Source organism: Artemia franciscana, chromosome 10 (genome assembly GCF_032884065.1).
Source record: "Artemia franciscana chromosome 10, ASM3288406v1, whole genome shotgun sequence".
In the NCBI taxonomy this organism is placed as follows: domain Eukaryota; kingdom Metazoa; phylum Arthropoda; class Branchiopoda; order Anostraca; family Artemiidae; genus Artemia; species Artemia franciscana.
This window is the reverse complement of record NC_088872.1, coordinates 41,361,110-41,383,886: the sequence shown is the minus strand read 5'-3', so window position 1 is coordinate 41,383,886 and position 22,777 is coordinate 41,361,110. Positions and strand designations below refer to the sequence as shown.

General features: G+C 36.7%; 1 protein-coding gene across 1 annotated transcript in view; it reads right to left on the bottom strand.

Annotated features, from left to right (window-relative positions):
- Positions 1-765: 765 nt before the first annotated feature.
- LOC136032197 (CDGSH iron-sulfur domain-containing protein 2 homolog) overlaps positions 766-22,777 on the bottom strand; it is a 37,999-nt gene continuing 15,987 nt past the window's right edge. The window contains exons 2-4 of the mRNA XM_065712408.1: positions 13,533-13,624; positions 2,459-2,572; positions 766-987 (exon numbers count right to left, since the gene is read on the bottom strand). Of these exons, the coding sequence (XP_065568480.1) occupies positions 892-987; positions 2,459-2,572; positions 13,533-13,624 (302 nt within the window). The 3' untranslated portion in view covers positions 766-891. The remainder of the gene's footprint in view (positions 988-2,458; positions 2,573-13,532; positions 13,625-22,777) is intronic.

The window sequence follows — 22,777 nt, the reverse complement described above, 5'->3', positions numbered from 1 at the left end:
GGTATATATAAAATACCTAAACGGGTAAAAATAGTTTTCCTAGTGTTTTTTTTTTTTTTTACATGACTTGCTTTATTAACTACTTATTACAAAAACTGAACAGACACACAACCGCCGGGGAAGGCTCAAACAGCCTGAAAAAAAAAGTTTTTTTTCTCCCAGTTGTCTGGGAGAAATAGTCTGAGTATGCCCCCATTGCCCCAAAGAATGTTCTGAACAAAGATGTTCAGATAAGTAATTGTAGACTACTTGAATTACCAAGTTAGTGTCAAGGTTGATATTATAAATACCTTTTTCGACAGTTTAGCCTAGTAAGCTGTAATTTATTTTGGAGGGTAGATATAGGGGAGGGGAGAGAGGGGACAAGCCTCTTCCCTGGAGAGAGGGAGGGCACAAATTATAATATTTACAGTATTGATGGTGGGGCAAGGCGTGACAAAGTCTACAGTACTCCCTGAGATAAACCTAACTCTAGTTCTGGGTGGAAGGCAAAATCTAAGAACCTCCAAAATATTTCAATAATGCAACGAATTTTGGAATTTTTGGACGGATCTAACGATGCCATGAAGGGGAGCAAATTTTGTGTCTTGCACACGAAAAGCGAAAAAGATGAGACTTTTGGGAAATTTCAAGTTCATCCTCAAATTTGAGTTCCAAGTGCAGTCCCAATTTTAGAAAGTACAAATTCAAAACACGTACGGCAAAATCGCCAGTGGTGTGAAAAAATATAGAGACTATCAGTAAACAGAACAACAAAATTTAACATCCCGTTGAAACAATTGTAATGTGTAAAAACTCAAATAACAATTTTAAATCTATAAAATAGTTAGTAGCTATGCCCTTGAGTTTGACAGATTCCAGAGATTACCACTGAACTTCTTAAAACATCAGCTAATTTTCCTCAGCTTTAGCACTTATTACTAGAGGACCAACATTGTCACAACATTCCTTGTTGTAGGCATTGTGACTGCCATCGCAATATGGAAACTGAAAAAAAAAAGATTAAATATTAATACCAAAGAAGGCTTTGAAACAGCCCCTTTAATGTGATGATTGTTAAGGTTATTTATTCAAAATTTCATTCTAGTATGTATTAGCAAAACTATTTCTTGCATTAAGAAAAATATAATCTGATAAAAAATTGTCGATAATCTTCTTTTATAAATATGCACTATGCTTCCATTTTTTTTTATAGAAGAATTCTCAAAAATTCAAGTCCTTATTCGAAAACGGAATTCTAGTCGTATTCCATGATCAATGGTCGTTTCTGTTGATTTTGTTTCATTTTCAGCTTGGACTGATGAAGAGGGATTGTATCCCGTTTGTCTAGAAAACTATCACTGGTAAAAAAGAGAGCTTGCCTTTGCTCCTTTCTCAGTAGTGATATGAGAAAGTTGACATACGACACAAAATCGACTTTTGAAGTAAGAGAGGTAATTTTCTTTACAATACTTGATGAGCTGACCGAATAATTACATCAGATTTTGGCACAAATATTCGTTTATGAGATAAGCCACTTTGAAAATTTTCAAACTATACGAGTCTAGGTGAGACGAATTCCGATTCCATTCACAAACGAGCTAATCCCCGACTTGGTACAAAAAAGAGCAAAGTCAAAACTGTTCTTAACCTCCCCACTGCAAATTTTATAGCACATAGGTATTTGGTCTTTTTCCCACCAGTCTGCTCGAAATTTCTGAAGCAAGTATGTTGAACCGACAGGATACGAAAGATGATTTCGGGCCTATCCATGGCCTGAAATTATGAGTGAAGCCACTCATTCCACTCACAATTTCTGGTTAAAAGATTGAGCCAGGAGAATGAATTTTGTCACTTCCAGGCTCCTTTTAGTTTCAAGTGAATCTCAGCAGTTTGACTTTAATATTGTTCATACAAATAGTCAGCTTTTGCTGTTGAGATAAATTAAAACCTTCTTGGAAGCAAATTCTTGTGTACGTGGCTGTTTTTGATTTTTCCTCTGTAGTAAAATAAAACTAACAAACATTACAGTAATACGGATCAACAAGAAAAAAAATGTCTGTTTAGATACTAGAAACCTGTCTTCGGAACAAATGTTCCACCTTTCGTTTTGTAGTGTACTTGCCTATTAAATTTGTTGGAGGCCATCCTTCAGACTACAGTTCTCCATGCCTTCATTTCAAGGCAATCATATGTTTTTGGTAAAAAGAAAAAGAACTTGTTCAGTCAAAACTCATTTTGTGAAACCATGAAGATGAATGAAATGGCCGTCAGGGGAAATGAAGTTTTACGTGCCCTCTTCCCCATTAAAAAAAGCATTGTTTTCCAGATGTTCATGTACTTCATCATTATTTATTTTTGACTTGCTTAGTCCCCATCCCAAAAACTCTGCATACATGCCTGACTGAATGCCAAATTAAGTTAAGCATTCACAAATTAGCTGTAACACATGTAAGAGAACAAAACAATATAAACTTACGTTAGCGCTTCTCCAGCATCTACAGAAGGCAGTCTTGGCTTTGAATTCTTCGGCAGTGAATGAGTCTACAACTTTCTGTGCATCTTTCTTAATCTCAGGGTTGACAGGTGGCTTCTAAGGAAGAACAATGTTTACAAAGGCACATTTCTTCTACAGTACATAAGCAGAATGAAATATAGTACTTTAATTATAAGTTATAAGATAAATACACACTATTAGTTATTTAACTATCAGAAAGCATGCAGAAAAAGAAAATTTTGAGAATTTTCCCAACAAAAAAAAAGATATAACATAAGGCCTTTATAAAATTGATCCATGAAAGAACCTTTCTAGACCATAAGAATTGGCAGTATATACATATGCTGAACTTGAAAAAACAAAACAAACAAATGCAGAAATTGAAAAAACTAGCATATGTACATTGATATCCCAATTCATGTCATAAAAGCATCCCCTGATAAATAATCAATACCCCTTGTTAGTATTTTTAATAATACTAGTAATTCCGGATGTTACTCGCCATGCTGGAAGCTCGGACATATTACTAATATCCAAAAGAAGGGAGGCCTGAACAATTTTACTGGAGTACGACCAATCACCTTGACACCACTTTTTTTTAAAATATACGGGTTTCTTAGTTAATTGGTTAAAGCATTGGTTCCTAAATACCAACCAATTTTGGGCCATGCCCCACCTAGGCTTGTATAAAATACTCGTGCCCCCTTGTGATTTCTAATATTTGTTATTCAAAATTTTACTTGTATTTACCTAAAGGAAGCTTAAAGGGCCACATTGGTGCCAGTTAGGGAGAGGAGTAACGAGCCCTAGATTTGGAAAAAGACCTTGTTACTTCTATTTATTAAATAAAAAAACAAGTTTTTTTAACTGAAAGTAAGGAGCAACATTAAAACTTAAAACGAACAGACATTACCCCGTATATGAAAGGGGCTGCTCCTTCTTCAACGCCTTGCTCTTTGCACTAAAGTTTGACTCTTTCTCTCAACTCTACTTTTTAAAACAGTGAAAACTTTAGCGTAAAGAGCAGGGCGTTGAAGATGGAGCAGCCCCTTTCATATACGGGGTAATTTCTGTTCGTTTTAAGTTTTAATGTCGCTCCTTACTTTCAGTTAAAAAAAAACTTGTTTTTTTATTTAATTTCTGAATGTTTTTTAGTTAATCCATGTTTTGATTTCGGCTCTTCGCAGATGAATAATTAAAGCGAAATTTACATATTTATTTATTTGGCTAAATGGCTTTCCCATAGTTTTGATCGAATGATTTTGTGAAAAAAGGAGGGGAAGGAGGCCCAGTTGCTCTCCAATTTTTTGGGTACTTAAAAAGGCAACTAGAACTTTTAATTTCTTAAGAACGTTTTCATTAGTAAAAGATGTACGTAACTTACGAATTAGCTTACGTAACAAACTTCTATGTTCGTATGTTTTTATTACGTATATGAGAAGGTTCGCCCACTCGTCAATACCTCGTCAATAACTCTTTGCATTAAAGCTTAAATTTTGTCCCCTGAATCACAAAGGCCGTAGAATAAATAGTTGAAATTACTAAAAATCCTTTAGCGTAAAGAGTGAGGTATTAGGAGGAGGTGAGCCCCTTATATGCGTAATATTTTCTGTTCGTTTTAAGTTTTAATGCTACTCCATACTTCCAGTTGAAAAAAACTTTTTCATATTTATTTTCTCATTGTTTTTTTTAAATAATGCTAGAAAATACTGCGCCCCCTTTATGGAAATCTTCTTCCCCCATGACAAATTCCTCCATGGAAAATTTCCCCCACATAGCCTCCTCTTCTCAACCCCCCCCCCCTTCCCAACCAAAAAATCCCCCTGAAAACGTCTCTACATTTCCTAATAGCCATTAATATATGCAATCACTGGTCAAAATTTGCAACATGCAACCCCTCCCACGGGGACTGTGGGGGAGTAAGTCGTCTCCAAAGACATAGTTATAAGGATTTTCGACTATGCTGAATAAAATGGCTATCTCAGAATATTGATCCGACTACTTTGGGAAAAAATGAGCGTGGGAGGGGGTCTAGGTGCCCTCCGATTTTTTTGGTCACTTAAAAAGGGCACTAGAACTTTTCATTTCCGTTCAAATGAGCCCTCTCTCAAAATTCTAGGACCACTGGGTCGATACGATCACCCCTGGGAAAAAGGAAAAAAAATAACTAAATAAACACACATCCGTGATTTGTCTTCTGGCAAAAAATACAAAATTCCACATTTTTGTAGATAGGATCTTGGAACTTGTATAATAGGGTTCTCTGATACGCTAAATCTGATGGTGTGATTTTCATTAAGATTCTATGACTTTTAGGGGGTGTTTCACCCTATTTTCTGAAATAGGGCAGATTTTCTCAGGCTCGTAACTTTTGATGGTTGAGACTAAACGTGATGAAACTTATATATTTAAAATCAGGATTAAAATGTGATTCTTTTGATGTAACTATTGGTATCAAAATTCCATTTTTTAGAGTTCTGGTTACTATTGAGCCGGGTCGCTCCTTACTACAGTTCGTTACCACGAACTGTTTGAATAGCTATTTTGTATTTTAGCTATGTGCTATATTGAATTTGCAAGACTGAATGATCGATCGCTTGTAACGTTCACTCCAATGCTTTTTTTCTCAGAGCCATTAAATAGCCCTGTTACTTTTTTTCTGTTACTTTTCAGTTACTTTATTTTGAAATATTACTTCTGTCCTCGTCCCGAAGGATCCCAAATATATCAATAGTAGACAACCTTGTTTTAAAATAGGTAGAACAATTTCTCTTCGCTGTCCAACCCACTGTCATGATCTTTGACAAGAGTTCAGCCAAAACTAGGCGTCAGCTCGTCAGTTTATTTTGTTGTTGTGAATCCATAACAAAACAACAAGTAAAAAGCGACAACAAACTTTGGACTTTTTGCGGTGAACATCCGGAAGAAAAATAAAGAATGCAAGAAACTGGCAAGTCTTAGTGCTCAAAGTCTCGGGTTACCGGACATGATGTCCCCCACCTGTGACAATCTTTTATAAAGAACCGGAACAGCAAATAACCCAGGCCAACATGGAAGAGTGGTGTGCGTTCCCGAACCGGTTGCAGATTCCAGTAGCAGTCGAAAATCTCTCTGGTATCTCTTTGGTGCGTCCCAACCAATCAGCTTAACATATTCTTCAGAGATATGCAGCTTCCATTTCTAAAGGAAGGAAATTCAGTGCGAATTAATTTAAGACTTACGAATGGACTGAATAATAAAACAAAACTTGGATTCTGTATTTTGTTATGCTTGCTGCCATTTACTTAGTGTGACTCTAAGGACAAGGGAAGCTGCTGGAAAAGGGGGCTTCGTTGGAAAAACAATTGTAAGTGGGAAGACAGTTATGGTCTATTGAAGCAACATGATAGTAGTAAAAGACATAGGAATTCTGAGTCAGCATGGGCGGAATTTAAGATAATTAGTACTGATACTTCGAGATGTGTAGCGAATGACTTAAGTCGGTCCAGATCTCAAGAGGCTCAAGAAAATAGAAATCATGGAGTACATTTTTCACGCTATTTGCTTTCTTGGCCGCCAAGGCCTTCCTTCGAGGGATCATGACGAAACAGAAACATACACAAACCGGGATAATTTCGTTGAAGTGATGAAAGAAATATCTAAAGGCTACTAAAAGCTGAAGGCCAAGTTGCATGACAAATTTAATCGCTATTGCAGTCATCAGTACCAACATGACGTAGTTACATTTATAGGAAATGCTTTGACACATTATTTCAGAAGTAAAATCAGATAATTACTATACGGTTCTTTATGACGAGACAAAAGATGTTTCTAGAAAAGAATAATTAGCAATCCTACCCAGGTACACATCCACCGATTTGGTCACTTTTGCAGTCATCAGTATACGACGCACTGATAGGAAATGCCTTGCCACAAGACATTATCAAACAGTTCGTGGTAACGAACTGTAGTAAGGAGCGACCCGGCTCAATAGTAACCAAAACTCTAAAAAATGGAATTTTGATACCAATAGCTACATCAAAAGAATCGCATTTTAATGCTGGTTTTAAATATATAAGTTTCATCAAGTTTAGTCTTACCCATCAAAAGTTACGAGCCTGAGAAAATTTGCGTTATTTTAGAAAATAGGGGGAAACGCCCCCTAAAAGTCATAGAATCTTAACGAAAATCACACCATCAGATTCAGCGTATCAGAGAACCCTACTGTAGAAGTTTCGAGCTCCTATCTACAAAAATGTGGAATTTTGCATTTTTTGCCAGAAGGCAGATCACGGATGCGTGTTTATTTGTTTTTTTGTTTTTGTTTTTTTTTTCCCAGGGGTGATCGTATCGACCCAGTTGTCCTAGAATGTTGCAAGAGAGCTCATTCTAACGGAAATGAAAAGTTCTAGTGCCCTTTTTAAGTGACCAAAAAATTGGAGGGCACCTAGGCCCCCTCCCACGCTAATTATTTTCCCAAAGTCAACGGATCAAAATTCTGAGATAGCCATTTTATTCAGCGTAGTCGAAAAACCTTATAACTATGTCTTTGGGGACGACTTACTCCCCCACAGTCCCCGTGGGAGGGGCAACAAGTTACAAACTTTGACCTGTGCTTACATATAGTAATGGTTATTGGGAAGTATACAGGCGTTTTCAGGAGGATTTTTTTGGTTTTTGGGAGGGGTTGAGAAGAGGGGGATATGCTGGGGGAACTTTCCTTCGAGAATTTGTAATGGGAGAAGAAAATTTCCATGAAGGGAGAGGAGGATTTACTAGCATTATTTTAAAAAAAAACAATTAAAAAATAAAAGTGAAAAAGCTTTTTCAGCTGGAAGTAAGGAACAGCAATAAAACTTAAAACAAACAGAAATTATTACCCATATGAGGGGCTCACCTCCTTCTAATACCTCGCTCTTTACGCTAAAGTATTTTCGGTAATTTCAACTACTTATTCTACGACTTTTGTGATTCAGGGGGTCATTCTTAATGAATTGGGATAAAATTTAAGCTTTAGTGTAAAGAGCGAGGTACTGACGATGGGGCGAATCCCCTCATATATGTAATAAAAACATGAGAATACAAAAGTTCTTTACGTAAGCTAATTTATAAGTTACGTAAATCTTTTACCAATAAAAAGATTCGTAAAAAATTAAAAGTTCTAGTTGCCTTTTTAATTAACCAAAAATCGGGGGGCAACTAGGCTTCGTCCCCCGCTCTTTTTTCTCAAAATGATTCGATCAAAATTATGAGAAAGCCATTGAGCCAAAAAAAAAATATGCAAATTTCGTTTTGATTATTCCTCTGCGGAGAGCCAAAATCAAAACATGCATTGATTCAAAAACGTTCAGAAATTAAATAAAAAAAACAAGTTTTTTCAACTGAAAGTAAGGAGTGACATCAAAACTTAAAACGCACAGAAATTACTTCGTATATGAAAGAGGCTGCTTCCTCATCAACGCCCCGCTCTTTACGCTAAAGTTTTTTACTGTTTTAGAAAGAAGAATTGAGAGAAAGAGTCAAACTTTAGCGTAAAGAGCGGGGCGTTGATGAGGAAGCAGCCTCTTTCATATACGAAGTAATTTCTGTGCGTTTTAAGTTTTGATGTCACTCCTTACTTTCAGTTGAAAAAACTTGTTTTTTTTTATTTAATTTCAGAAGTAAGATCTGCTAATTACTACGCGGTTCTTTTTGACGAGACAAAAGATGTTTCTAGAAAAGAATGATTAGCAATCCTGAAATTAGCAATATGAATGGAGAATCCAACGGACAAGCAAAGCTTAGGGAGAGGGTCCCTCGTGCTTTTTTTTTACACTGTCACGCCTACAGATTACACTTTGTTTTGACTGATTGCCTGAAAAACATCAACAAACTTTCGGAGTTTTTCTCTCTGGTGCAAAGAATACGTATTTATATCATGCAGCAACACTTCATTGGGGAATCCCAGTCTATTAGCGGGCAAAAGTCTTGGAGCTTGAGAGGACCGTCCAAACCCGCTGGTCTTGGACATGCTGCTCTATTTCCAAGGTGAAGGCCATATTTGATTGTATTGTTGCTGCGCTAGCCGCGGTCTCTTATAGTTCTGACGGTGAGACAGCCTGTGAAGTAAAATAACTACTGGAAAAAATCAACTCAGCCTCTTTTGTCTCAACTTTGCATATAATGGAATAAGTTTTACTCATTGTAAATTGTTTATCAAAACAACTTCAAACAGAAAGTTGGCTGATTTATATGGCACTTGCCCTGATTTCTGGGACAAACGACTCTTCGAAAGGTGGGAAATGATCAAACAGTTCGTTGTAACGAACTGTACTAAGGAGCGACCCGGCTCAATAGTAACTAAAATTCTAAAAAACGAAATTTTGATACCAATAGTTACATCACAAGAATTGCATTTTAATGCTGATTTTAAATATATAAGAGTTCATCAAGTTTAGTCCTACCCATCAAAAGTTACGAGCCTGAGAAAATTTGCCCTATTTTAGAAAATAGGGGGAAACACCCCCTAAAAGTAATAGAATCATAATGAAAATCACACCATCAGATTCAGCGTATTAGAGAACCCTACTGTACAAGTTCCAAGCTCCTATCTACGAAAATATGGAATTTTGTATTTTTTGCCAGAAGACAAATCTTTTTTTCCAGGGGTGATCGTATCGACCCAGTGATCCTAGAATTTTGCGAGAAGGCTCATTCGAACGGAAATGAAAAGTTCTAGTGCCCTTTTTAAGTGACCAAAGAATTGGAGGGCACCTAGGCCCCCTCCCACGCTCATTTTTTCCCAAAGTAGTCGGATCAAAATTCTGAGATAGCCATTTTATTCAGCATAGTTGAAAAAACTAATAACTCTGTCTTTGGGGGCGACTCGCTCCCCCTAAGTCCCCGTGGGAGGGGCTGCAAGTTACAAACTTTGACCAGTGTTTGCATATAGTAATGGTTACTGGGAAGTGTACAGACGTTTTCAGGGGGATTTTTTGTTTGGGAGGAGGGGTTGGGAAGAAGGGGTTATGTGGGAGAAACTTTCCATGGAGGAATTTGTCATGAGGGAAGAAGATTTCCATGAAGTGGGCGTAGCATTTTCTAGCATTATTTAAAAAAACAATGAAAAAATAAATATGAAAAAGTTTTTTTCAACTGGAAGTATGGAGTAGCATTAAAACTTAAAACGAACAGAAAATATTACGCATATAAGGGGTTCACCTCCTCCTAATACCTCGCTCTTTACGCTAAAGTATTTTTAGTAATTTCAACTATTTATTCTACGGCCTTTGTCATTCAGGGGAAAAAATTTAAGCTTTAGTGTAAAGATCAAGGTATTGACGAGTGGGCGAACCCTCTCATATACGTAATAAAAATATACGAATATTGAAGTTTGTTACGTAAGCTAATTCGTAAATTACGTATATCTTTTATTAATGAAAACATTCTTAAGAAATAAAAAGTTCTAGTTGCCTGTTTAAGTACCCAAAAAATTGGAGGGCAACTGGGCCTCCTCCCCCCTCCTTTTTTCTCAAAATCATTCGATCAAAACTATGGGAAAGCCATTTAGCCAAATAAATGAATATGCAAAATTCGCTTTAATTATTCAAACTGCGGAGAGCCGAAATCAAAACATGGATTAACTAAAAAACGTTCAGAAATTAAATAAAAAAAAAGTTTTTTTAACTGAAAGTAAGGAGCGACATTAAAACTTAAAACGAGCAGAAATTACCCCGTATATGAAAGGGGATGTTCCCTCTTCAACGCCCTGCTCTTTACGCTAAAGTTTTTACTGTTTTAAAAAGTTGAGTTGAGAGAAAGAGTCAAACTTTAGCGTAAAAAGCGGGGCGTCGAAAATTAAAACAGCGTCTTCTAAAAGGTGGAGATGATTGAGATAAAATCTTGAGAAATCATTTATACCGACATCAAGACAAGCAAGTGAAGAAGAGCGCAAGGGGAGATAAACGCGACTTTCTAGAAAAGAAGGCAGCTACGGCAGAAGAAGCAGCCAAGCGCGGCGATTCCAGAGCTGTTTACAAAATTACCAATGAAATAATCGGGAAACGACGCAACCTAAACGGGCCAGTTAAAGATCAAAATGGCAAGATAGTCACACCCTCCAACGAAATATCTGAAGTTTTGGACCGTACATTTTGAGAAAGTGTTCAAGGCACTGTGGATTCATTATGGAACACCCTAAAAGAAGCCTATAACCAGACAACACTAGAAACGCTTGGGCACAAAAAAAGACCCAAAGATTAATGGTTATCCGATATGATATGGATCCTCATTGAAGAGCGTCGGAAATTGAAACAACGTCTTCTAAACGGTGGAGATGATTGCGATAAAGTCTTGAGAAATCATTCATACCGACATCAAGATAAGCAAGTGAAGAAGAGCGAAAGGGGAGATAAACGCGACTTTCTAGAAAAGAAGGCAGTAACGGCAGAAGAATCAGCCAACCGCAGCGATTCCAGAGCTGTTTACAAAATTATCAATGAAATAATCGGGAAGCGACGTAACCTAAACGGGCCAATTAAAGATGAAAATGGCAAGAGGGTTACAGTCCCCAATGAAATCTCTGAAGTTTTGGGCCGTAAATTTTGAGAAAGTCCTCAACAGACCCAGTCCTCCGAATACAGCAGACATATCTCCACTGCCCCTTTCCTGGACCTTCAAATCAATACAGAAGAGCCATCGACCGAGGAAATAGTTCAAGCCGCTCTCAAGATGGAGAACGGTAGAGCACCAGGAAGCGACAAAATATCAGCAGAAATGATCAAAGCCTCTTTAGGTGCTTGCATAACATTGTGGATTGCATTCTTTGCATGCATCTGGAAATCAAAGAAAGTACTGAAGAATGGAGAAAAAGCACACTCATCCAGCTTTGGAAGCAAGGAGATGCATCGAAGTGCGATAACTGGAGGAATCAGCCTCCTTTCTATCCCGGGGAAACTATTCTCACAGAAAATCTTCCGCCGCATCAAGAGAACGCTAGATAAGAACTTGAGACCATGCTCAGACCTTATATATTTCCTGCGCATGTTGATTGAGGAATGCAACAAGTGGAGGCAAAAGATGTACCTTGTCTTTGTGGATTTCGAAAAAGCCTTCGACTCAATACACCGAGAGTCCCTGTGGAAAATCCTCCGACACTACGGCATTCCGAATAAACTGGTATCGCTGATCATTGCGCTGTACGAAAACACGGTGTGCTGCGTTCGGACCCACGAAGGAAATATAAGGTATTTCAGTATCATTTCTGGGGTCAAACAGGTACGTGTCCTCTCCCCCCTACTTTTTGTCCTTGTTACCGAATATGCACTCCGAGATTGCACAGGGTTTGGGATCCAAATATGCGATAATAACCGAATAGCAGATCTTGATTTCGCCGACGACATCACTCTGATTGAGGCAAACAAGGAAAAGATCCAGGAGCTTCTCGGTGTCATACGAGAGAAAGCAAGTCTTTTGGGACTGAAGATTAGTTCGGACAAAACAGAAAGCATGGCCACGAGCGACTCACCGCTTGGCATAAGGCGCGGGACAATTCAGTAGATCAGGTAGTGGAATTCCGATACCTCAGAAGTACAATCGAACGAAGTGGATCAAGCGAAAAGGAGGCACAGTCTAGGATTGAACAAGCCAGTGGAGCTTTTAATCGACTAAAGCAAGTTTGGTGATCGAAAAATTACTCCTTGAAACTGAAAATAAGGGTGTTCAACAGTAACATCCTCTCTGCCCTCCTCTATAGCTGTGAATGCTGGAAACTGAATCAACAGTAATAAAAGCGGATTCTCAGTTTCGAGAACAACTGTCTTTGCAGGATCCTGAATATTAACTGGAGGGACCACATAACCAAGTAGACAGTTCGCTCTATCAGATATCAGCCCCTGGTAACACATGTCATACGGCAATGAAGATGGCGCTACTTGGGACACGTTTTCCGTATGGCGGGATATAGACTCCCCAGAACGGTACTCGAGTGGCAACGAGAGGGAACCAGAAGAGGAAAGCCAAAAAATGCACTTCGTCGTACATACCAACGGAACCTGAAGTTTATCAATTCGACAGTCTAACCCCCTGGGCAGCATCACATATAAGGGATGATTGGCCACTCTTTTAGGATGCCCTGGGTGCCTCTGGCGGCACAGGAAGAACTAAGGTAAAGTATTCAACAAGCTCTTTGGTTATTTATACATATCTATACCATACAACTTCACAGTAATTAATTCCCTGCTTCAGGCTAGTTAAAGTCTAAAACGATTCGGCTACTTTTTGACATGAAAATTAGCTTCAGTCAGTTGAAGTTAAAGCAAATTAGATAGACAACTCAATTATTTATTACAGCAACAGGAAGCTTGTTATAAGGTTGTTTCTTTTTAAATAAATTATATATATCATTTACCTATACACAACAACAGGGCAAAGGTAAACTATTTCTCAATTGAAATTTTTTAAGGTATATACCTAAGAGGTTTCTGCTCGGTTCTTAGGGATCTACACAATTGGAAATTATGGTTGGTAACTATGGAGTGGTTATTTACAGAATAAGTACTTCAGTGGGAACATAACACAGTTTTAAAGAAATTAGCAGGATTTGGACCCCCTAAATGGTAAAATGAAGGAGGTTTTTTGAAGAATAAGTTCACACTAAAAACTAAAGAGACTACCTAAAGAATATGACTCAAAAGCACCTTAAGAACAGTGACTGGTGGTTGTGAGTAACACATGAGTATCATGTAACACTAGTAACATGTATCATGAAATAATGTCCAAATGAAAATTCCAAATAACTTGGCTAATGATTTTTTCTCTGCCACGAATTGGCAGATAAATTTTTTAAGATCCAAAAAAAGTAGCATTAGCCAGCAGTTATAAAAGATGTTGGCCTTCCCTAGTTGTTTTTTGTCTTCCTTTTTTCAGAATGATGAGAAAGTTAGTCCAATCCTCGTCCGGTTTATTTTGCAGGGCTATTTCTGACTATTAAATAACTGATACAGTACTTAAGAAAGGAAGATTGACACTTACTCTGTTCAAATACTCTATTAAAATGAGAAATAGTCTGTCCAAATTAGAAAGAGAAGTTGACACTTACTCTGTTAAAATAATTCTTGCAGCTTTTGTGGGTTAAATAGACACTCCCACCAACAATAGTGAGAAAAGGCACCAGCTGTAGACACTCTCGAACTAGAGGCAAAAAGATTTTGTTAGACAAAGAAAGACTGATAGAAAATAGACAAAAACTACAAAAGGCTATGACAAAAAGTAAAAAAAAAAGTTGGAGTCAATTTTCCTAGATCTAATGAAAACGACAGTAAAAACGGAAAAATGAGCCATTTGGTACCATAAACTAAAAAAGAATACAAATTTAAAAAAGAAGAAACCAAAAAAATAAAAATAAAAACTAAAATAACAAAAAAACTGAAAAACATCAAAAATCTAAAAAAAGAAAAAAAAGAAAAAAACTAAAAAAAAAGCTAAAAAAAAAATTAAAAAATCAAGAAATCGAAAAAAAAAAAAAAACTAAAAAGAAAAAAAAACTAAAAAAGAAAAAAACTAAAAAAAACTAAAAAAAAAAAAAAAATAAATAAAAAGAGTAAAAATTAAAAAAGACAAAAAGTAAAGAAAAAGAAAGAAAAAAAAACTAAAAAAAAAGAAAATTAAAAAATTAAAAAAGAAATTAGAAAACTAAAAAAGAAAATAACTAAAAAAAGAAAACAAAAAAATAAGAAACTAAAAAAAACAAAAAAACAAAAAGAAAAAACTAAAACTAAAAAAGGAAAAAAAGAAAAACCAAGAAAGGAGAAAAAACTAAAAAATAAAGAAGAAAAAGAAAATTTAAAAAAGATGAAAAAAAAAATTAAAAGGTAAAAAACTAAAAAAAAATCTAAAAATAAAACAGGATAAAAACTAAAAAACTTAAAAAAACTAAAAAAAAAGAGGAAAAACTAAAAAAGAATACAAATTTAAAAAAAGAAGAAACTAAAAAAAATAAAAAATAAAAACTAAAATAACAGAAAAACTGAAAAACATCAAAAATCTAAAAAAAGAAAAAAAAACTAAAAAATCAAACAACTAAAAAAAAGAAAAAAACAGGAAAAGAAAAAACTAAAAAGGAAAAAACTAAAAAACAAAAAATAAAAAAATAAAAAAGACAAAAGCTAAATGAAAAGAAAGAAAAAAGAAAAAAGCTAAATGAAAAGAAAGAAAAAAGAAAAAACTTAAAAAAGAAAAACTAAAAAAGAAAAAAAAAGAAAAAAAACTAAAAAAGAAAAAAACTAAAAATGAAAAAATAAAAACAAAAAAGAAAAAACTGAAAAAAGGAAAAAATAAAAGGGGAAAAAAAGAAAAAACTAAGCACAATGGCAATCATTTAAAAAACTTAAAAAAAGAGGTTTCAGTTCTTTTTCACTTTCTCTACCAATCTATCTTAATCAAGTATTCAATAATACTTTTTTTGAATAATAAGTATTCAAAAAAATTCAGGCTCTTCCAATTTTATTAAATTGTTTAAAATGTAAAAAACTGGTAATTGCACAAATATTTTAATATATTTTGACAATGGATTAAAAGTAATTCGAAAACCTTAAAACAGAAACCCAAAAGTTTGAGGTTTATTAGAAATTGTTGAGCTTTAGAATGAATTTACGTCAACGAAGGCGTGTCAAGGAACCACGAGAGCAACGCGAAAGTATGCCGAGGAATCACAAGAACAACGTGAAAACAGGCTTGAGGCTCAAAGAGAAATTACTGAAAAAAATCATGCCGAGGAATCACAAGAACGACGTGAAAACAGGCTCCCCCAAAGAGAGCAGATCCAGTCCGGTTACGTCAATCCACGTATCTACGACATTTGCTTATTCTACCCACCAAGTTTCATCCCGATCTCTCCACTCCAAGCTTTTTCCAAGATTTCTGGTTTCCCCCTCTAACTCCCCCTAATGTCACCAGATCTGGTCGGGATTTAGAATAAAAGCTCTGAAACATGAGTTCCTTCTATATAACAAATTTCATTAAGATCTGGTTACCCGTTCGTAAGTTAAAAATACCTCAATTTTTCAAATTTTTCCGAATTAACACTCCCCCCCCCCAACTCCCCCAAACGGAGTGGATTCGTTCCAATTATGTAAAGCACGTATCTAGAACTTGTGCTTATTTTTCCCACCAAGTTTCATCCCGATACCTCCACTCTAAGCCTTTTCCAAGATTTCCGGTCCCCCCAACTCCCCCCAATGACACTGGATCCGGTCAGGATTTTTAATAATAGATCTGAGTTACGAGGTCCTTCTAAATATGAAATTTTACTAAGATCCAATCACTCCTTCGTAAGTTAAAAATACTTCATTTTTTCTAATTTTGCAGAATTAACCCTCCCCCAACTCCACCAAAGAGAGTTGATCCGTTCCAGTTATGTAAATCACGTATCTAGGACTTGCAATTAGTTTTCCACCAAGTTTCACCCCGATCCCTCCACTCTAAGCGTTTTCCAAGATTTTAGGTTTCCCCTTTCCAACTCCCCCCAATGTCACCGGATCCGGTCGGGATTTAAAATAAGAGCTCTGAGACACGATATACTTCTAAATATCAAATTTCATTAAGATCCGATTGCCCGTTCGTAAGTTAAAAACACTATTTTTAATTAATCTGGTCTAGTCCCTAATACGCCCGCCAAATTTCATCGTCCTAGCTTATCTGGAAATACCTAAACGAAAGACAGACAGACAACCGACCGACAGAATTTGCGATCACTCAATGTCACTTGGTTAATACCAAGTGCAATAAAAAACTATTAAGTTAAATTTTGTTGCTGGTTCGTGACACTATAATAAGATGAACCCCAAGGTATTACAAATACTTTTATATACCATCGGCAACAAAAGAAGAAAATGAAAGCAAACATGTTTTACAACTAGAAAATATTAGTGATAAATTACATAACGAACTACTAGAATTTGTTTCAAAATTTGAAGAAAAAAATTTAAGCTTTTAGTCATCTACATCACTTTCCTTGCGACACGTGATATTGAACCTGACAACCTTTGATCAGATAATGTAGGTCTGTCCACAACGTCATCGCAAGGTATTATGAACAATAATTCTATGATTTTTATATGAACAACTAGCTGTTGGGGTGGCGCTTCGCGCCACCCCGAGCCCCCCCGCGCACGTACGCGCCATTGTAGTTGTGTCCCTGTGTCCCACCTGTGAATAGAGATAGATATATATATATATATATATATATATATATATATATATATATATATATATATATATATATATATATATATATATATATATATATATATATATATCTTCTATATATATAAAAATAAGTTGTCTGTCTGTGGATCTGTGGATCAGGTGACGTCATGTTTCTGTGTCGGCTGACGTCATGAAATTAGTTGTCAGGTGACGTCATGTTTCTGTGTCGGCTGACGTCATGAAATTAGTTCCCGTCATTTTTGCTTTGACGGTGACGTCATTCAAGTTATATAAGACATATGTTCACGTAGAAATCTATTAATGTTTAAGTTTACAATGACTGATGAAGATGCTCAAAGAGTCTATGCCAAAAAACTTGCTGCTGATAGAGAAAGTCAGAAAAGAAAGCGTGCCGAGGAACTACCAGAGCAACGCGAAAGCAGACTTGCTGCTAAAAGAGAAAGTGAAAAAAGAAGGCATGCCGAGGAATCAAAAGAACAGCAGGGAAACAGGCCTGAGGCTGATAGAGAAAGAAAGAACAGAAAGCATGCCGAGGAACTACCAGAGCAACGCGGAAGCAGACTTGCTGCTAAAAGAGAATGTGAAAAAAGAGCAACCTGAAAGTTATCGCCTGGCATTCAGATACAACCCAGTCGATGATTATAGCTTGAGTAGATGTGTTCAAATCGGGACAATGTCTAAAATTTGTCCCTATTGCAAGGCCTTGAAATTCAATGGTGAAACAATGGGAATGTGTTGCGCCTCAGGAAAAGTTAAACTTCCTCTATTGGCTGCACCACCAGAGCCATTGAAGACTTTCCTTACTGGAACTACGTCAGAATCTAAGCGTTTTTTGTCAAAAATCAGACAATACAACTCATGTTTCCAAATGACGTCGTTTGGAGCCCAAATCGAAAATCCAGATCAATTTATGTCTACTTTCAAAGTAAAAGGGCAAATTTATCATAAAGCAGGGTCCCTTCTACCATTCTCAGGCGAGAATCATAAATTTTTACAATTGTACTTCATCAGTGATAGAAATTCTGAATTGAATGCACGTTGCGAAATTTCTCCCAACGTTGAAAGGACAATCGTTTCCCAATTGCAACATCTTTTCCACGAAAATAATAATTTAGTGCGTCTGTTCAAAACAGCCATCGATTTGATGCCTACTGATACGCATAAAATTGTTATTTCCGCTGACAAAACGCCTCCTGGCCAACATGTGCGTAGATACAATGCTCCGACTATCGACGAAGTGGCAATCGTTATGGTCGGTGATCAGTTTTTACCTCGAGATATTATTCTTCATAAGCGAAACGCTCAGTTGTTAAGAATTGCTGAAACTCATCGATGCTACGATGCCCTACAATATCCTATCATTTTTTGGGATGGAGCCGACGGCTATCACTTTAATATTAAATTGATGAATCCAGCCACTAACAAAGAAATGAATAAGAAATGCAGTGCAATGCATTATTATTCCTATAGACTAATGATTCGGCAGGATGAAGAAAATTATATTTTAAAATGCCGTGAATTGTTTCACCAATTTGTCGTGGATATGTATGCTAAAATTGAATCAGAACGTTTGCTATATATCCGCCTGAATCAGACCAAGCTCCGCTCTGAACAATACATTCATTTGCGAGATGCAGTTATAAATGACGGTAATACCACAAACGTTGGAAGATTAACAATTTTACCTTCGTCATATGCTGGCAGTCCCCGTCATATGCATGAATATGCTCAAGATGCTATTGCGTATGTTCGTCTCTATGGTCGTCCAGATTTATTTATTACATTTACATGTAATCAATCTTGGGACGAGATACTGCAGCTTTTACTTCAAAGACAATCGGCGGTTCATTGGCATGACATTACGGCACGTGTCTTCCGGCAAAAGTTGAAATCACTGATAAACTACCTTGTAAAACATGAAGTGTTTGGGTCAGTGCGATGCTGGATGTACTCAGTGGAATGGCAAAAACGAGGTTTGCCACACGCACATATACTAATCTGGCTACATAAAAAAATTACTTCGAACGAAATTGATGATGTGATTTCCGCTGAAATACCTGATAAAAATGTCGATAAGGGGTTACATGATATTATTGTAAAAAATATGATACATGGACCTTGCGGTGCACTGAACGAAAATTCACCATGCATGGCCAAAGGAAGGTGCACAAAGCAATATCCTCGACTTTTAGTACCCAAAACAATTACTGGCAATGATGGTTACCCACAATATAGAAGAAGATCTACTGAAGATGGCGGTAAAACAGCAATAATAAAGAAGCGTAACGGTACCACCATCGAAGTAGATAACCAGTGGGTTGTTCCATATTCCCCATTATTATCAAAAACATTTAATGCACACATAAACGTTGAATACTGTAACTCCGTAAAGGCAATCAAATACATATGTAAATACGTCAACAAAGGCAGTGACATGGCAGTTTTTGGCTTGCAGTCCGAAATCAAAGATTTCGATGAAATCGTAGAATATCAGGCTGGAAGATACATAAGCAGTAATGAAGCTGTTTGGCGAATTCTTTCATTTCCGATACATGAACGTAGTCCAGCTGTTGTTCACTTAGCGGTACATTTACAGAATGGTCAACGTGTTTATTTCACGGAAACCAACGTGCAACAAAGAGTCCTGAATCCACCGGATACAACATTAACAGCTTTTTTTTCGCTTTGCAAAAATGATTCTTTTGCAAAAAAACTGCTGTATACTGAAGTGCCTTCGTATTACACGTGGAACACTAAAAATAAAGTATTTGAACGTCGAAAACCGTGTAAGTCAGTCGACGGCCAACCTACCATCTTCAAAGATACCACGATAGGAAGACTCTACACCGTTCACCCCAATCAACATGAATGCTTCTTTCTACGCCTGCTTTTGGTGAATGTACCCGGTCCCACATCCTTTGAGTATTTGAGGACTGTAAATGGTACTATACATGACACTTACCGTAGTGCATGCCAAGCTCTGAATTTATTGGAGAATGACCAACACTGGGATAACTGCATCAATGACGCGTGCGAAACGTCAACCCCAAGTCAAATTCGTGCATTGTTTGGCATCATTTTAACAACTTGCTCTCCATCAGCTCCTACAGAGTTATGGGAAAAATATAAGTCAAAAATGTCCGAAGATATACTTCATCGAAAACAGTTAGAGACGTCAGATATGACTTTTGATTTTACATCAGAAATTTATAACTACACTTTAGTTGTTATAGAAGATTTGTGCGTAAGTATGGCAAACAAACCTCTTCAGGATTTGGGAATGCCTTCACCTAACCGTATCGCTGCTGTTTCGACATGTGTAGAATTGGATCGTGAACAAAGTTACAGTACGAGTGATCTATTGTCGTATGTACAAAATAACATTTCCAAGTTAACGTCGGAACAAAAAGACATTTATGATACGATAATGCATTGTGTCGATAACAACGTTATCGACTCCATGCGCCAGGAGGTACTGGTAAAACGTTTGTGATAAAACTGATTCTGGCATCAATTCGATCAAAAAATGATATAGCGTTGGCAATTGCGTCGTCCGGAATAGCCGCAACATTGCTGCATGGTGGAAGAACTGCTCATTGCGCTTTGAAATTTCCTCTGAACTTGCATTCTACAGAAACTCCCACGTGCAATATTTCCAAATCATCTGGGATGGGTAAAGTATTGCAGCAATGCAAACTTATTATTTGGGATGAGTGCACAATGGCACACAAAAAATCGCTCGAGGCTCTGGATCAATGCTTGAAAGATTTGCGAGGGAAGTCGAAACCCTTTGGCAGCACCTTAATATTGCTTGCGGGAGATTTCAGGCAAACATTACCTATAATACCTAGATCAACTCCTGCAGACGAAATGAATGCTTGCCTGAAAAATTCTAATTTATGGGCACACGTAAAAACATTAAAATTAACTACAAATATGCGTGTCCGATTGCAAAACGATGACTCTGGTCAAACATTTTCAGATCAATTGCTGGCAATGGGAAACGGAAAGCTCCCAGTAGACTCAATTTCAGGACGTATACAACTACCTGCTGATTTCTGTAATTTAGTGACGTCCAAAAATGAATTGATTGAAAAAGTATTTCCGAATATTCTAAAAAATTATACAAATAATAATAAATGGCTAAGTGAAAGAGCGATTCTCGCATCCAAAAATATAGACGTCCACGAAATCAACAATGTTGTTTTGACCAAGATTCAAGACCAGGCAGTCCTTTACAAGTCAGTCGACACAGTTTTGGAACCAAATGAAGCGGTTAATTATCCATCTGAATTTTTAAATTCCATAGATCTTTCAGGGTTTCCACCACACGTGCTACAACTAAAAATAGGCGTACCAATAATACTTTTAAGAAATATAAACCCACCAAAGCTTTGCAATGGCACTCGACTTGCCGTAAAAAAAAACAATGGAAAACCTAATAGAGGCCACAATCTTGACAGGGCCTTTTGAGGGTGAGGCTGTTCTTATTCCTCGCATTCCCATGATTCCAACGGATCTGCCTTTTCAATTTAAAAGATTGCAATTCCCAATTAGATTAGCATTTGCAATCACCATTAACAAAGCTCAATGTCAATCATTAGAAAAATGTGGTATTGATCTTAATACTGATTGTTTTTCCCATGGACAATTGTACGTTGCATGTTCGAGGGTCGGTAAACCTGACAATCTATTTATATGCAGCGACAATTGGACAGCGAAGAATGTTGTATATTCGCAAGTTTTACGCAGTCAATTTGTATTTTGGAACCAAATGAAGCGGTTAATTATCCATCTGAATTTTTAAATTCCATAGATCCTTCAGGGTTTCCACCACACGTGCTACAACTAAAAATAGGCGTACCAATAATACTTTTAAGAAATATCAACCCACCAAAGCTTTGCAATGGCACGCGACTTGCCGTAAAAAAAAACAATGGAAAACCTAATAGAGGCCACAATCTTGACAGGGCCTTATGAGGGTGAGGCTGTTCTTATTCCTCGCATTCCCATGATTCCAACGGATCTGCTTTTTCAATTTAAAAGATTGCAATTCCCAATTCGATTAGCATTTGCAACAACCATCAACAAAGCTCAAGGGCAATCACTAGAAAAATGCGGTATAGATCTTAATACAGATTGCTTTACCAATGTACAATTGTATGTTGCATCTTTGAGGGTCGGTAAACCTGACAATCTATTTATACGCACAGACAATGGGACAGCGAAGACTGTTGTATATTCACAAGTTTTACGTAGTTAATTTGTATTGTATCTATCTATCTATCTATCTATATAAAAACGAGTTGTGTGTATGCATGTTTGTTTGTTTGTAAAAAGAGTGTTTGCATATGACGTCATTATTAGTACATACGGCTTTGTATATGGACAGACAATGGGAAAGCCAAGAATGTTGTATATTCGCAATTTTTACGTAGTTTGAAACACATATATAAATCTATCTATATTCACAGGTGGGACACAGGGACACAACTACAATGGCGCGTAACTAATATGGCGCGTAACGACTTACTCGCGCGGGGGGGCTTGGTGGGGCGCGAAGCGCCCCACCAACTAGGTGTTGGGGTGGCGCGAAGCGCCACCCCAACAGCTAGTATATATATATATATATATATATATATATATATATATATATATATATATATATATGTGTGTGTTTTTAACATATATATATATATATATATATATATATATATATATATATATATATATATATATATATATATATATATATATATGTGTGTGTGTGTGTTTTTAACTACGTAAAACATGCGAATATACAACATTCTTCGCTGTCCCATTGTCTGTGCATATAAATAGATTGTCAGGTTTACTGACTCTTGAACATGCAACATATAATTGTCCATGGGAAAAACAATCCGTATTCAGATATATACCTCATTATTCTAATGACGTGTCCCTGTGTCCCGGTCATCATTTATATTCCCTGTGTCCCGGTCGTCATTTGTGTCCCGGTGTCCGAGTTTGTAATTTCTCTTTGAGTTTCCCGGTCGTCATTTATATTCCCTGTGTCCCGGTCGTCATTTGTGTCCCGATGTCCCGGTCGTCATTTGTGTCCCGGTCTGTAATTTCTAT